The sequence below is a fragment of the Sander vitreus genome, chromosome 5, assembly GCF_031162955.1.
Source record: "Sander vitreus isolate 19-12246 chromosome 5, sanVit1, whole genome shotgun sequence".
NCBI classification, from domain to species: Eukaryota; Metazoa; Chordata; class Actinopteri; order Perciformes; family Percidae; genus Sander; species Sander vitreus.
This window is the reverse complement of record NC_135859.1, coordinates 24,090,892-24,106,351: the sequence shown is the minus strand read 5'-3', so window position 1 is coordinate 24,106,351 and position 15,460 is coordinate 24,090,892. Positions and strand designations below refer to the sequence as shown.

The 15,460-nt window shown below is 40.8% G+C and overlaps 1 protein-coding gene across 2 annotated transcripts; it reads right to left on the bottom strand.

Moving 5' to 3' along the window:
• Positions 1-1,864: 1,864 nt before the first annotated feature.
• Positions 1,865-15,460, bottom strand: LOC144518447 (somatomedin-B and thrombospondin type-1 domain-containing protein). Of its 2 annotated transcripts, none has more exons than XM_078251143.1 (5): positions 14,967-15,460; positions 7,469-7,654; positions 6,965-7,055; positions 4,561-4,719; positions 1,865-3,290 (listed from the first exon to the last, which is right to left on the bottom strand). In XM_078251143.1, the coding sequence occupies exons 1-5, from the start codon at positions 15,214-15,216 to the stop codon at positions 3,185-3,187; spliced, it is 792 nt and encodes a 263-aa protein (XP_078107269.1). In that variant the 5' UTR covers positions 15,217-15,460; the 3' UTR covers positions 1,865-3,184. The 2 variants fall into 2 exon arrangements, with proteins under 2 accessions (XP_078107269.1, XP_078107270.1); XM_078251144.1 differs by having other exon boundaries at positions 7,469-7,651.

The window sequence follows — 15,460 nt, the reverse complement described above, 5'->3', positions numbered from 1 at the left end:
CAGGTAATTGCACCGTCATTTACAAATTAGGATATGAAGGAAGAAGTCAAGGATGTTCCAGTAGACAAAGCAATGCAGTCATGCAGTCTTGAGCAGTTTTCATTTTAGTTTGGGTCAAGGAAAGATGCACCTGGTTGGAGGGAATATTTTTGTAGCTGCAGGATAGAAAAGTCTTAAGTTTGATCAGTGACACCCATTGCTTTTGTCACTCAAATGTAAGCATGAAAAAACAATAGGATTATATGAGATGCACAAACTTCTACAGATAGATAGGTGCTGAAGCGACCTCAGGTGGAGGTGATACAGCACATTCAACGACACACCAATAAACGGAAGTCACCCCTGGGTTCTTTCCCTTAACGCCGTCCATGGGGGCCGTGAGGGCTTTGAACAGCTGTCTTGTCAAAAGCAAACAGTGGCCGTGCTGTGACAAAGGCCGCCGGTGCTGGAATGCCCCCCTTTTCAGCGGGTGTAATCCCAGAACACACTGCTGTCGGAGCCCATCAGGCACTGGGCCAGAGATGGGCCTTCCTGCCCTTTGGAAAGCGGGTTAGCAGCAGAGACAGGGCAGCCAGGGGGGTAAAGCCTGCTTCAGAGGGGATGGACTGTCAGGCTGACAGCACTCTATTGCCACTGTTGTAGTAAGAGAAAATAAAGAGTTGTGCTGACGGAGGGGAGTTTGGTAGGGATCTGGGGAGAGGGAGGAGGGAGGACTGCAGAGAAAGGGGGGAGTGTGGCTGGAGAGATTAATGGAGGAGGTAAAGTTCAAGTGTCCCTGAGATGGAACACATGAAAGTAACCAGGAGTATGAATCTATCTAATCCCCAAACTAACGTGGGAATTGTTGATTTGTTAGATCTTGGGTTGTCTCGTTTTCCACAAAGGTCAAGTCTTTCTATATTCATTTTCCAGACAAAAAAATATCTTTATCCATAAAGAGAATGAGCCTTTAAAATTATTCAACTTAAAGTCTAAATACGTGGCATATGTAATTTTTACATCCTCAAATCCATCTATTGTGCTTTACCTCACATTTACTCCTCTAAGTCTCATTGCCTTTTTGCTTACATACCTGCTTATGATGAAGGGCTGTATTATACAGTGAATATCCTGACTAATAAGCAATACAATTGATGCATTAGTGGGTTTTGCACAAGGCAAAACAATATGGAAGAAATATCAGGCTCTTATATTGTGGTTTAATTTCGTTTTTGCGTGACATGTGGTTGGCAAATGTTTAAAATGTCAGCAAGGACAAGGAGCAATGGCTTTATCAACAACTTCCAGTGTCATAGTCAAGGTTTAGACATCTCCTCCTCCATGTTCAGTTTACTAGTCCATATATCACATGAAGGAGGAGGCAAACTGGCTTTCAAATTGGGCATCTTGGTATTCTCTGTCCAGAGCTGCTATGAAAACATGAAAACAACAGATGTATTTCCAGATGATGTACGTTGTCCAGTATCTAAGGCCTCATGTGTAGCCTGTCCACACGTCATCTCTGCCAGTTACATTACATAAATAAACCCCAAACTGGGGGAGTATGTGGAGCAAAAACATGATTATACACATTAGCTTCCATCTTGCTTGTCGTCATCCTGTTTACACCACAGTAAAAAAAAAAAAAAAAGCCAAGAATGCAACAAAAATATGTTGATGGGTACATGTTAAGTTACACATGTTCAACTGCAGTCTTCTTTTAACTGCGAAGTGCTGCATGTAAACACTGGTCAAACTGAGGGAGATACTTAGCATTGCTGGGTTCATACGTAGTAGTAATTGCAGAGAAGAGAGGAAAGAAATGCTAATGGTGGTCTGTAACATCTGAATGCAATATATAGATATATGACAAGAGGGGGAGAAATGTCAGTATAGTTGTTTATTTTCACTAATGGACAGTGTACAGAGTATGCTGTGCTGCACTAATAACATCATCATTTGTTTTATAATAAATAAACACACAGACACAGACATGGGAGAGAGAAAGTCACAGCTTTCCAGAGAGAAAAGCCCTTTACTGGGAGTACACTTCTCTTCTTAAAGCAGAAGTACAAGAGATGCAGGAAGGCGTACTGAGCAAGTTGACTGACTCCTGGTTTTTAAGAATACACCAAGTCAGTAGAGGGCAGAGTGGGGAGTGCTGGGAGGAGATTCTGTTAATGAATAAAATGGGAGTAACATGGCTGTATGCGATAGATATATTAGATGACACTTTGCTAATAAAAACTCCCTTGTGACGGTAATAGGATTTCTGAGCAGGGCAGGGAGTAAGAGAAAACATGGTTATGAAGCAATTGTTTTCAGTCTTGGACACAGAGGACAGAGAGAACCACAGTACAATACTTTTTAATGGCTCTTTTTCCTCTCCAACAATATAAGGTCTAAACAGATGGGACTGATTTCATCTATGAGTCACTCTAAACTCCTAAACACATCAGTCATTGACCATCAGAGGTGGTAGACATGAAAGAGGAAGCTTGATGGGAGACAAAGACACAAATCTCAGCACCTGAGAATCAATACCTGATATTCAACTTGACTTGCTGGTATAAATGTTTTTGTTGAAAAGAAATAATAGCAGGGACAAAACTGTAAAACACAGATATATTGACTCAAGGATTCTAGCAATGAATACAATTTGGATGAACGAGTTTTCAGCTTCTCCAACCTGCAGGTGATTTAGGGACCCTGGCTAGGGCTTACACTGGGTGCAGCAACTGCTGTTTGGCATTTGTTGAATACACATAAGTGTAGCTATATAGACACATATACATAACATATAAACAATCAAAAGTAGAAAATGTATAAAGCAAAATAATATATTTATATATTTATACATTATGCATTAACAAATGCACTTGCATTGATGGAGGTAGATAGCAAAGATTCAGAGGTAAAAAGGCATATAGATGTTGCTGTGCTTTGGGGGAGAATAAGTACATAACGTGGCTGTAAGATCTGAAGATAAATGCGAGAATTTCTGTGTGCTTAGTAATAGTGTATACAGTACAGAGTATGAGGTGATAGGAAAAAGTGGCAGGATGCTGCTGATCTCCTTGAGTTACCCATCCAGTAATCTGGATCAGAGGGGTCTGGCTTAGCTGGCAGGGCTCTCCACAGTTTGCAGGAGGTGCTGAGGGAAATCGTATCCCTGCATATGGATGTCTTGGGTTTGCGTGTCCGCTCACACGAAGAGCACAGAGTAGGGAGGACAGCGGCAGCCCACAGAGGACGACTCTTTCACCCAGGAACCATGACAACCCGGGACTGAAGCTGCTGCCCAGAACGTTCTAGGAAGAAAAAGATTGTATCCCGTGTGAAACAGTTGGTTACAATATAGGGAAAGTATTAAGAGTTTATGAGTATTAACATTTTCATTTTTCATTCTACAGTCTAGGTGAAATTTGATGCAAAAGTTTCTTTCAGCCCAAAATTTGACACATTTAACGTTGTCAAAATATTTTTATATTAATACCCAGAAAGATGTGGTTAGGTTAAAAGGCCACTTCAATTTTGGGGGGAACTATTTTTTCAAATGATCCAATGTTAGACAAACTAATGGATGTTTTAACACTCACAGATTGACACCCTTTCAAAAATAATACTTGCTGTAATTTGTTGTTAATTTCATAACTAATGAAAAAATTATATTATAAAAAAAATAGATTCCACTTGCGTTTTACACAGCAAATGAATATGCATATGCTTGGCTAACGAGTACAAAGTATTACACCATCTGTGTTGGGGAAAGTGTTTGCCTTCTTTCAGAAGCAGCTGCTAATTGATCCCATAGACCATTCAGATCCATTAATTGAGCTAAACTAAGCTCATCATTCAACGTACTGTACATTTAATTGCATACGAAGACATAAAACATTGTATTTATTAATTTCTTTGAGTGACTTGCTCCTTGGCTTTTCACCTAGTAGTTGCTAAAGAGGAAAATAAATTGTTCCCTTTCTAGTTTTCTTCAGCCAGTCTGAAGATGGCTAAGCCAGTGGTTTTCAAAGTGGGGTCCAAGGACCCCCAGGGGTCCTTGAGGGGGGTTCCAAGGGGTCCCCAGCAAAAAGCGGAATCATTTATTTTCACTTTCATTATTCCATCCATAAGTAGCACAGTGACAGAATGTATGACTATTTTGGTCATGGGTTTCATACACTTTCTTTAATAAAACATCTAAAAGCAAAAATCCTATCAGAGGGGGGACCCTGGGATAAAATCTTATCAAATGGGGGTCCGTGGTCTAATTTGTGTCAGTTGAGGGGTTCTTGATGTGAAAATGTTTGGGAACCACTGGGCTAAGCTACTTTAAAAGCTACACAGGCCCTAAGCTGGAAACGGTGAGCAGTGATTGATTGATTGATTGATTGATTGATTGATTGATTGATTGATTGATTGATTGATTTTATTTGACCTTTTTGTTATAAGATATGATACAGCTTTGCACCATATATAAAAAAAAAGTCAGGATAACACAATAAAGCCCTGGGGCTTATTTCCATTGTGGTCCCTTGTAATGGATGAACATGTCTTTAGTTTACTTTTGGTTGTTTGGTTTACCTGATACTTTCTAGGCCGTCTCCTCCACAGCGGTCTGACTTTGACATGGCATCACTCTGACACTCTGCACAGACCAGCCTCTCTTTCACCAGCTGAGCACTCCACAGTTTAAGTTTACATGCTGCACTGGCCTGTTTCACCCGTAAATAGACACAGTAACTGCAAGCACAGAGTAAAGAGAGGGAGAGAAAGGAAAAGTGACAAACATAATTGACCCAATTTTAATTATATTTGATTCTTATATCTGGCAAAAACACTGGGGTCAAAAGGTGAAATCACACATTTCTGGGCTGAGAAACACATAACCCTGTGAGAACTAAGCAAGGTGCTGCTCACACAGCTGTGTGTGTCACTCCCATGCCAATTGCAAATTCAACATGAACAACAAAACATGAAAATGTTCAGATGAAGACACAGACACAAGCTAGGTTTAAACACTTTTAAAAAAAATGGAATCTCCTCTTTCCTATCCTTCACGTAGTTCAAAATGAAAAATCAATCCAACGTGGCTTGATTGCTGGAAGCCAGGTGGTGATCCAACACAGCAAGCTGAGCTTGATCACAGCCATAGCCAGACAAAAGACAAATCCAACTTCCCGATAACAGATTTGTTCCATTTGAAGGTGATCCAGCAGTGTCACGGTCACCTGCAGTATCCTAATATCAATACAGCACAGTCTGTGCACTGAAAAAAATAATACAGTCTTGTTTTTCTACACACTGTGTTCTCTGGCAGGCACTTTAAACGTCTGCACTATTTGTTTTGTCTCTGATTTAGTCAGCTGCGACAAAACATCATCCCCAGTGGGGTGGTTTATCAAAGAAAACATGAAGCTGCAGCTTTTTTCTCATTGTGAAGACTTTGTCCAACAGTAACATTAGAAAATATCTTCTTCTTTTTTAAACTCATGCAATATTAATATTCAGCTCTGATTTGTAGTGTTCATTCTTGCATTTTGAGGAATATTTACAAGTTAAACAAGCAAATGTAAATAAAAAGGAGCGAATAAGTAAGGTAGTGAGAGAAAATGAAAATAATCACTTATGCTTGATGGATTCCATCAGCAATTTTCATTAGCATTTCCCTTTGGGATAATTAAAAAAAATATATATGCTGAAATAACCAGTGTAATGACATTCTAGCACATTCAGTACATGTGCACATCCAACTGTTGAAAGGTGATTTTCTCACTTTTTTCCCTCCCCTAATTAGGCTTGAACTTGTTCATGCTGCAGAATAACTTCAAATAATTCAAATTCCTCATACCACTACAAATGCTGTCCTTAAAAACACACACACTACCTTTATGTCTTTATTCAGGAAAGATATTACCACACGTCTGTGTTAACCCCCACAAGTAAAGTAAAAACTACATAACAGCCTACTGGCAATTCTTAACCTCAACATCATGAAATATTACTCATTCAGCTAATTTTACAGCTATAACTAGAGATCCAAAGACAGCTACTGATCATCATTTCATGTTGTTTTATCCCATGTTTCCTAGGTCAATTACCATGACAACAGGGACCTTTTAGGGCACCAGATGTCTGTGTGAAATCACCCTAGCTCACATTTATGAGTAATGTGCTTTCAATCCCCTGATGCTTTGTCAAAACAAAGGTATCCAATGTCCATTTTAATCTGTGTGAAAAGCTGTGGGCTGTCAGCAAATCAGCAGTGATTGTATTCCCTAGTTTCGGATTTTCTCCAGCTCTGAGAACATCTGCAATCAGCTCAGATCAAGGATGACATCTATGCAGAGAGGGTTTGCCAATTACATGGATTACGGTTGCCTTATCAGTAAAGATCATCTCATGATGCAAATATTCAATAATGACGTTCATGTTACACAGTCAAAGCAATTTCAAGGATCTGCGTGTTATGGCAACCTTGGACTTGGTCTGTATTCTCTAATCTTTTGGAGCACAAAGTTGATCTTAGAAAGTCACCTTTGAAACTAAGGCAAAACTAAGGAAAAACTGATATGAACCTGAAGTAAAACTCCAGCTGTATCAGGCAGCCTTGAAGCTTGGAACTGGAACAAAAGTGGTTTATGCCAAAATTGTCTTATATAAAATGATTGCTGGCACAAAAGCAAAGCATATTGTTGGTTATAATTATAGTCACGAGTAAGAGTTGTGCTTTTAAAGATGCTTTTGAAATATTAAGCTAGTAAATTTCATGCAAAATGCATCAACAGCATGTTTTAAATGGATTTCTTCAGTTGCTAAATCTCAATCTCTGTGTGGGATGTATGAACGCTCCACACATTTCAGCTATAATTAATCCCTCTCTGCATCAGTTGCACATGAAAGCCAGTACTGGTAAACCAAGTGGGCTGGCTGGGTCAGTAGGGAGCAGTCTCTGTGTTTGTTTGCAGTCTGATAATGGAGGACTTACCTGGCCTTCTCCTCCCTCATCAGCATGTGTGGTCGCCTCCAAGGGTCCTTGAAGTTCCTCTTGAAAGAATCAGGCAGGATCTTTGCCACTTCTGCAGGTCAGGTGGGGATGAAAAGGTGAAAATGAAAAAGGCAACACTCATGTCAGATAAGCTCTTGTTTCCACTGAAGAGCATCTTTTTTTATTGTTATTACAACAACATTACACATCCCACATTTCATCTGTAGCATCTCATCCCATGACTCAAAATGACCAGCGTATCAAATGACTCAAAGTGGTGTTCTATGTTCCATGTTTTATTACTGGCAAAGTGATTCAACAGTGAAGAGCATAACTGAGGCGTTTGAAATAGTGCAGCTGGTGAAAAGGCCTGCTACTTACAGTAAAATTGATAACAAGTGGTACCCCAGAGAATACTAAAACACCAAATTAATATGTAATAGAGTTCAGAGCAGTGCATAAACACACGCATGTGGGGGCATGTAGAAAAGGTCACATTCTCACCTTTCGCAGTGCTGCATATGGCGTTGTTTCCAAAGCATCCCCGGCGCTGTTTGAGGTCAGGACAGGGCGTGCCGCCATTTCTAGGGGGAATAGATACTTGGCGACTCCTCTCTGTGCTGCCAACTCCACATGGAGATGTGCATGATGACCAGGGACCCCATGATCCCACCACACAGTCAATGGCTGCTAGGGAAGCAGGGAAACAGAGAGATCAGCTGAGGGTTTTAAATAAAAGTCAGGAGAAAAACCCAAAGATGGGAAAAAAGTCATAAAATATGAGTGAGGAAAAATACAAAAGGAAGAGAATCTGAAGCCTCTAGGTGTTTTATGTTGCTTTAGGTTTTTTCAGAGCTACATACAGAGAAGGTCAAGTACATTTTGGAAAGGTGAGATGAGTTTCAGTTCAGGAAGATTTAAAGGCATGCAGGGCAGAAGAGAAAGAAAAATATATTTTTGAGAGACTCAGACAAGCTTTCTTCAGCTATTAACAAATGTTGAAAAAAAAATGTCAGATCAGCCAAACCCCAGACTCAGGAAGTCTGGGACCCAGGTCATATGTGTGGGACCATTTAAATAAGGGGCTAATTTTGCATCCTGTTCTCTCTGGTTTCCCTCTAGCACCCACTTAAACAAACACAAATACAGCACACCACATAAACACAGCAGCAGCAGCAATCAGGCTTCCCGTTCAGTAGGCTGATTTAGCCAATTACATCAGGCTAAGAGGAAGCTGTATTAGTTAGATGGCTGCTCTGATCAAAGCCAAGAGTCTCCAGCCCTCATCAAGGTTTGTCCAACACAGAGATTTAATAGCGGCAGACATTTAACAGCCTTGTTTTAGGGAGGAAGTGCCCACTTCATAAACCCATAGACGAATAAGTAGAGAGGCACACAAACAAACACAACAAATAATAAATGCAAACATACACCAGAACACTTTATTCTTTTTAAATTGAAGATTATATATATATATATATATATATATAATACAATGAGAGCAGGTGCACACAGCTTGAAGCTGTTAGAAGTTATTGGGGAAATTATAGGGAGGGAGAGGATAAATATACCATAACTGAATCTAATCCTCTCTCGCCATCTAATCTACCTCACCCTGTCTTTATAATACACACTCACCCCACAGTACAATGCTGAAGTGAATAAGTGTGTGTGTGTTTGTGTGTGTGTGTGTGTGTGTGTGTGTGTGTGTGTGTGTGTGTGTGTGTGTGTGTGTGTGTGTGTGTGTGTCTGTGTGTGTGAACAGGAGAAAGAGAGAGAGAGAGAGAGCTTTCAAGGTGCCGCCTGTTCGGTTTATTCCCATGGTCCTGTTGGGGTTTTGAAGGGGGGGTGCGGCTGTCTCAGTGTCATAGCCGATCCACAAAGCCACTGTGGAATCTCTGCATTCCTCTGCACATTAGTGCTGCCCACCTGACACTCGCCTTTCCCAGATCATCACACACACATACACACATACATCGAAAACAATTTCTGTCAGATAAACCCACCCACTTGGGCTTGTTCCACCCTCAGTCATCACCCTAAAACACACAGACATACACATTACACTGTGTAGACTTGTAAAGTGACATGAACTTGAAAGAATACTGAGGGGCGTGATTGAATCAGACACCACAACCATATCAACTTCCTACTCTTGCCTCCTCCACCTCTTCTTATCCTTACTCCTTGCCTTTCCTTCCCTCTTCTACATCCTCTGACGTTCACAGGGGCAGTTCTGATGTTCCTGTTGCTCTTTCTCATAGTGGGAAAAATACGAGCAAGCAGGGCAGTTAAGGTCTTTACTGCAGAGGGTGTGCAGTGAAACCTATAGGGTCAGCGAGTTCCCGCACCCGAGGGGAGGGATGATCGACACCCACACACACACTAACAGGACTAAGGCCCTGTCTGAAAGTCTCAGCCTGTTGGCCCCAAGCCACCAGAGGTCAGAAGGCAATTACCAAACTGTGGTGGTCCTCCGCTCTGTTTCTGGTACCACCAGTGCGACAGTCCCACCACCCACATGATAAACCTGCTTACCCACAGAGCTTACAGCCACTGTTGTCTCCTGTCCCCATTGTTGACGAGAAAGTCCCCAGTTGGAAAGCACGCCACCACCTCTGACCTCTGACCCCAATACAGGAAACAAATGGTACTCGTCAGCATGTTCAGCTTTTGTCTTTTCGATCAGCTGTTTTCAAGTACTAAACTTTTAAGTTTACCTCAAAGAAGATTTCTGTAATTTCTGTAAGACAGTGACACTGACTTTAGATCTGTATTCTCTAATATTTTGCAGCACAAGGTAAATCGTATAGTAACCTTTGAAACACTAAACAACTCATATTAGCTACAGAATCTGCTAAACTTAACAGCCAAAATTTAAATATTTTTTATAGGAGATTCTAAGCGCTGTTTTCACTGCTTGGGCTCAGTTTGAATAGGGCATTGTTGAATACTGTACACTAATCAGGATTTAGCAACATTTGAATTAGATCACTGTCAATTAAATCTGATCGTTTATTTGAAAGGAAATTATAGCATATAGTAATTTTACTGGCAGTTGGCAGAAGTTCAGATAAATACCATTAAATGACTCAAACCACTGAATGTGTATCCAACATCAGCACTTTTATCTCCTCACTTGTCAGCCGATCTCCAGTCACACTTGTTACAGTGAGATAATGGCGTATTGGCATTCCTTTGCTTTCTCTTTCCCTCTCCCTGAATTCTGCTTCCATTTTAGTGGTTCATAACAAAAGACTTATCAGACCTGCCCGCCCAATTTGCTTTATCTTCTTCTCCCTTTATCACTTTGTCTCCCTTGTTCTTTCTCCCCATCTGTCTCCTTGTTTTTGGTCCTCTTTTACCCTCCCACCCCCTCTCTTTTCCCTCCATCTCCTCTCTGATGGGACCCAGATGTCCAGCTCCTCTAAAGGACAAGTGAATCTCAAAACCTCCACAGCCAACCTTCCTCCCATGTAGAGAGCTGGGCCTTGGTCCCATCAGACAAGCCTTATAATGTTCGGCAACACAAGAAAGAAGCCTGTTAAAAGGGGTGAAGGACACAGGACTGAGCCCTAATTACATGTTAGCACATAAATGTTTCCTGTAGACACCTTGAAAAGTGGAGCCAAGCAAACCAACTAATTAAAAGGATTCATTACAAACACAGCTGACACAGATTTCTGTTATAATTGCACAACCTAAAAAGTATATTATTGCATGGCCTCCCAACACTTTATTATAGCATAATAATAATAATAATAATAATTAAGTTCATGATGCACACACACATAAGAAAAAGCAATTCTGAATACTGACTCCTAACAACAATAAAAACAACAAAAACAAGGAAGCTCTTGTCGATGGAAGGTTCCTCTGCTTTTCTTCGAAAAACATTATTTAAAGACAAAGTGAACTTTACTTCGGAGTAATGCACAGAGCTGTTGAAAGCAACAACAAATGTGGGTACTCTACAGTGGAAGCTTGCACTTCTATACTGCCTCAGTTTCCAGATAATAACAAATTGATTTATTTTTAATATACAACCATTCTGGGTTTAAATTGTATCCAATCAACTCGTTTGTTGCAAAAAATGTATTTGAAAATTGTGGACAGATGTAATTTGTCCAGGTTTTGAGATATCCATCTCTGATGTTTCTACCACAGCATGAAGACACTGAAAAAACACATTTAAATGTTCCTGTACTATGGAATACAACATTTGAGTTTTTTGGTCATGAAGAGGCCAGATGAAGGGCATCAAATTAGCAACCAGGAGCATCTATGGCAGTGCGTGCAGTATGTGAGTACCAGGAGAAACTGGGCGGCACAATGTTGGTCCCAACAACTACAACAGCTGGCCCGTTTCAGCCAAGATGAGGAAAAACATTTACTACTCACAGAGGTTAAAGAAAGAATGTGGGGGTAGTCAGGAAGAAAAAGAGGGAGTGAATGTACAGTAGGTGGAAAGAAGCAAACATCATGGCATGACAGAATACTGTTCCCTAAAGGAAAGGAAGAGAAGCAGAAGTGTCTGCAGGAGAGACAGATGACGCAAACCTCTGGTGTATCTTAGGTAGATGCAACAATATGTCTTCCTGCTGAAGTGAGCACTACCAGACGCCACAGTAGGAGAGGAGAGGACAGGAGCTGCCTCTTCCATCCTCCTGTGGGCCAGTTTCATCTGTCTATGAAGAGGAATGAGCAATTACTGTAGGGCTGACATAAAACTGAAATAACCAAAGATACTCCTGCAACAGGAGACAACTCCCCCCATGGATTTCCAATCCAATTTTATCCAATTCACCTTAAGTTACCTCCTCCTCTTGTGCTATATACAGTAATATCCTATATTTCTGTTAACAACCCTTTCTTCCCTGTAGTAATCACACAGCAAAGTGAAGAAAGCTAAAGCATATCACACCAAAAAAAGATCTCATATGCCTTACTGAAGAGGCAACAATTGGGGCTGTATTGAACTATGATGTTTTGAATCCTCCGTCAGTGCAGATATACGCATCTTCTCTGACCCTTTCATGATGCATTTCTCTCTCTGTGTTTTCAGATAACACTGATGGATGCTGGTTATTGCTTATGTGAAGTTTCAATTTCTACTTTTGTCAATTTATTTGCAAAAAAAGAGAAAAGTTCACAAACAGCTAGCATTGCCAAGCCAGCCAAAAATACTTAGTAAGCTTAGTGCTGAAACGACCTGCAGCTAGAAGCCTAACTAATGACTAAATGATGCTGAGTGGTTTAGATGACAATCTGTGTCAACTTGTTGTGTATCAACTCCCCAACTTCAAGAACTTCTTAAACTAACTTGTGGATCTAAAACTAAGCATGACTCTGTAACTTCACATCCAAGTAATTGCTCCTTCTGCCAGTCTGGTGCAGAAAGACTTTAAACTTGCCATATATGAGTGAATCAAAATGGGCCGAGAAATGCATGGTACTTCACTTTGTATTGTTATACTGTGTGTTGTGGGGAGGATTTTGTTTTTCCTTAAAACATTCCACCACTGACTTGTTTTAAAATAATACCTTACAGCGCCTAAGTTCACAGCAACATTCTCCACACTGTTTACAACCAACACAAATTCCTGCCAAATACTTCATTTGAACGACATCTCTGCAGAGAACCAACTCAAAAGAGCTTTAAGTGTTTGTGTCCAAGTGGTGCAAACCATCTGCCAGTTTTTTTTCTGTCTCTCTTCAGATGTCACCCACTCCAAGCTCTTTGCTCGTCACAGCTGACACGACTAAATTACAGACTGTGAGAGACAGTACACAGACAGACTCCTTGATGCGTTGCAGAGCTGCAGGATCAGATAAAGTCTGAGTGTATTGTGGGTGAGGGCGCTTTGATGGATCTGAGCCAAGCCACATGATGCATGTTGTGTTTATACGGGTAAGATGCTCAGGTTGCAGAGGGAGGAAGTCAAGGTGCTTTTCACAGCATCACTCAGTGCTCACTGATCCATACAACAGTTACAGGCCATGACCAAGTTGACATCATTTTCATTTTCAGATTCAAACAAATCAAAGACTGTTTACAACCATTAACAACACAATCCCAATTTTTTTCATTTACAGAATGAATCTTTCCAGTTTGGAGATGATTGTTAGGCTTGTCACATGTCTTAATTTACAGATATACTGTTCAGTGACTACATTATTTTGGGAAACGTCCTCCACCTTTTAACACCTGCATCACATCACTGTGTGATTTTTTTTTCTCTGTACAGTGTCACATCTGGATTGACCTGTCTGAGCCACAGACAAGCACCACAGTGATAAAAAAAAAAAATCCCCGTCTGACACGTAAGTGAACTGATGCACATGGTGGCTGTTAGCTGACCTGTGACGGACCAGCTGCTGTTACACAGTACAGTGATGACTCAACACTGACCTGAGGTGCTCTCCTCTGCTTAGTCTGTTAAGTTTCAGCTTGGCAGACACATGGGATGGATCAAGTGATGCCTGGACTCCACTCAACTGGCTGCTGGATGATAAAGGTTGTCTCTACATGCCTCTGACTAATTGGTGGATCAAAAGCACAAATTGAGATTGGAGTCTGCAATATTTCCTCCTATGTGTAGTAATTTGTAGTTGCTAGTAACTACACCTCTGCTGTTAGCAACAATGAAGAGTGTTATCATGCATTCATGCTGTACTGGTGTTTTTGAATGTTTTACATTACAGCCAAACATGTCCACCATTTAATATAATTCAGTTGAAATTGTAGATTGATTATATTTAAGTTTTGAAGTAAAACTTGAAGAAAGTTGTTGTTGTCTTAACAGAACACTAAACATGTTTATAAAAACATACACTATTTGGTTTCATTGATGACCCAACAGAAATGTAAATATGACATTGTTACTGGGTCAAAATAACCACATATTGGTGTGACTGAATAACTCAATAAAAATAATATAAATAAGTAAAAGTGGATCAAAAATAACGTTGATTGTTGGTGACTCAGTGGTTTTTATGCTCATGGGTACTGGGTCCGTGCAAGATTGACCCAAAATAATAATAAACAGTTTCCTTCACTGTACTTGTACACACTTTTAAGTAATTGACCCAACTCTGGACAAGACAGCTTGTTTACATCACAGCACAGATACAATACTCAATGGTTCACTATGTATGTTGCTAAATAGAGGGATTCCTGCAGCATTTTAAGTGCTCTTTGACTTGTAGGCCTGATCCTGCAGGTGCTTGTTAGTGTGCACATAAGATGAGGGTCACACTCTGAGTGTATCTATACACAGACACTCCTCATAATACACTCCGCGTAAACTTGAGCTGTTTCAACATAGTGTAACTAAGAGCTGCCTCAGTTACAGGTCGGAGTGTTTCCTCTCTGTCATATCTCAGACACAAATCTACTGTAATCCTGGCCATCTTTGGCAGTCTGTTCCCATGGTGTCCATTCCCTCATTTGTCCATATATAGCAGCAGCAGCAGCCAGGATGATGAGGGAAACGGTAACATACTCACATTTTACGGGTTCTGTGAACAATTAACCTTGTACTCGTGATTCAAAGTGCAGTCTTTGTTATGATCACTCACTCCAGTTTCCAACCACTTCATGGTCAGGTTTTAGGGTCAAGGGTCAACCCTACAAACTTAAAAACACATACTCACAACCTGCTGTTGGAATATACACCATGGAGACAGGAGATACCCCCCTACAATACACCTATGGCTCGTCACTTAAAACAAACAGCCATAATGGGCGCACTACAGACAGCTATGTGTAGTATCTCTCACTGTCTCCATGTCACCTCAATGCCAGTCATCTCTGGCTCAAACTGGACAACAATAAACAACAGGCTTACTAGACAGGACACAGTTTGAATCCACGCACGATCTGTACAGTGCAGGTGTTAATTTCCCCCAAACATTTAGCTTTCAAACCTTAAAGGCTTCAACAGTTTTTAAAGTTATTTGTTATTAAATGTTAGTGAGCAGGATAGAGTGAGCAACTCACCAGATATTTGACACACACGCTGGTAGTCCTCGCAACAGTCTCCGGTTTTCTGACAGTAGGTGTCACAGTAGCACACTGTTTTTCTCTTGCTGTACTCAAAACATTCGTTGTTCCGGCCGGTGCAACAGTTTGGGCTCTCTCTCTCCCTGCAGCCCGCTTCAGCCCGTAGAACAATTTCCCCGCAGAAAAACGCAAAATATCCACAAACGACAAACCCAAGACGCGCTGAGCTCCATCTATGCGCTCCCATGACGGAGACTTTTCTGGGTCCACTGGTCCACACTTACACACACACACTGCGCTGGTGTATGCTTCACTCTGGATGATGCTTAAAACTGAGTTTTGTTATAAAGACAATGGTGGTGTTTTTTCATATAAAATGCAAATCCAAAGTAAGTTCGGCATTGACACCTTAACACGAACAACTGATGCATAAAAGTGGAGCCTGTGCACACCAGCTCTCCTCTATTCGTGTGTTGGACACCGCCCCTTAC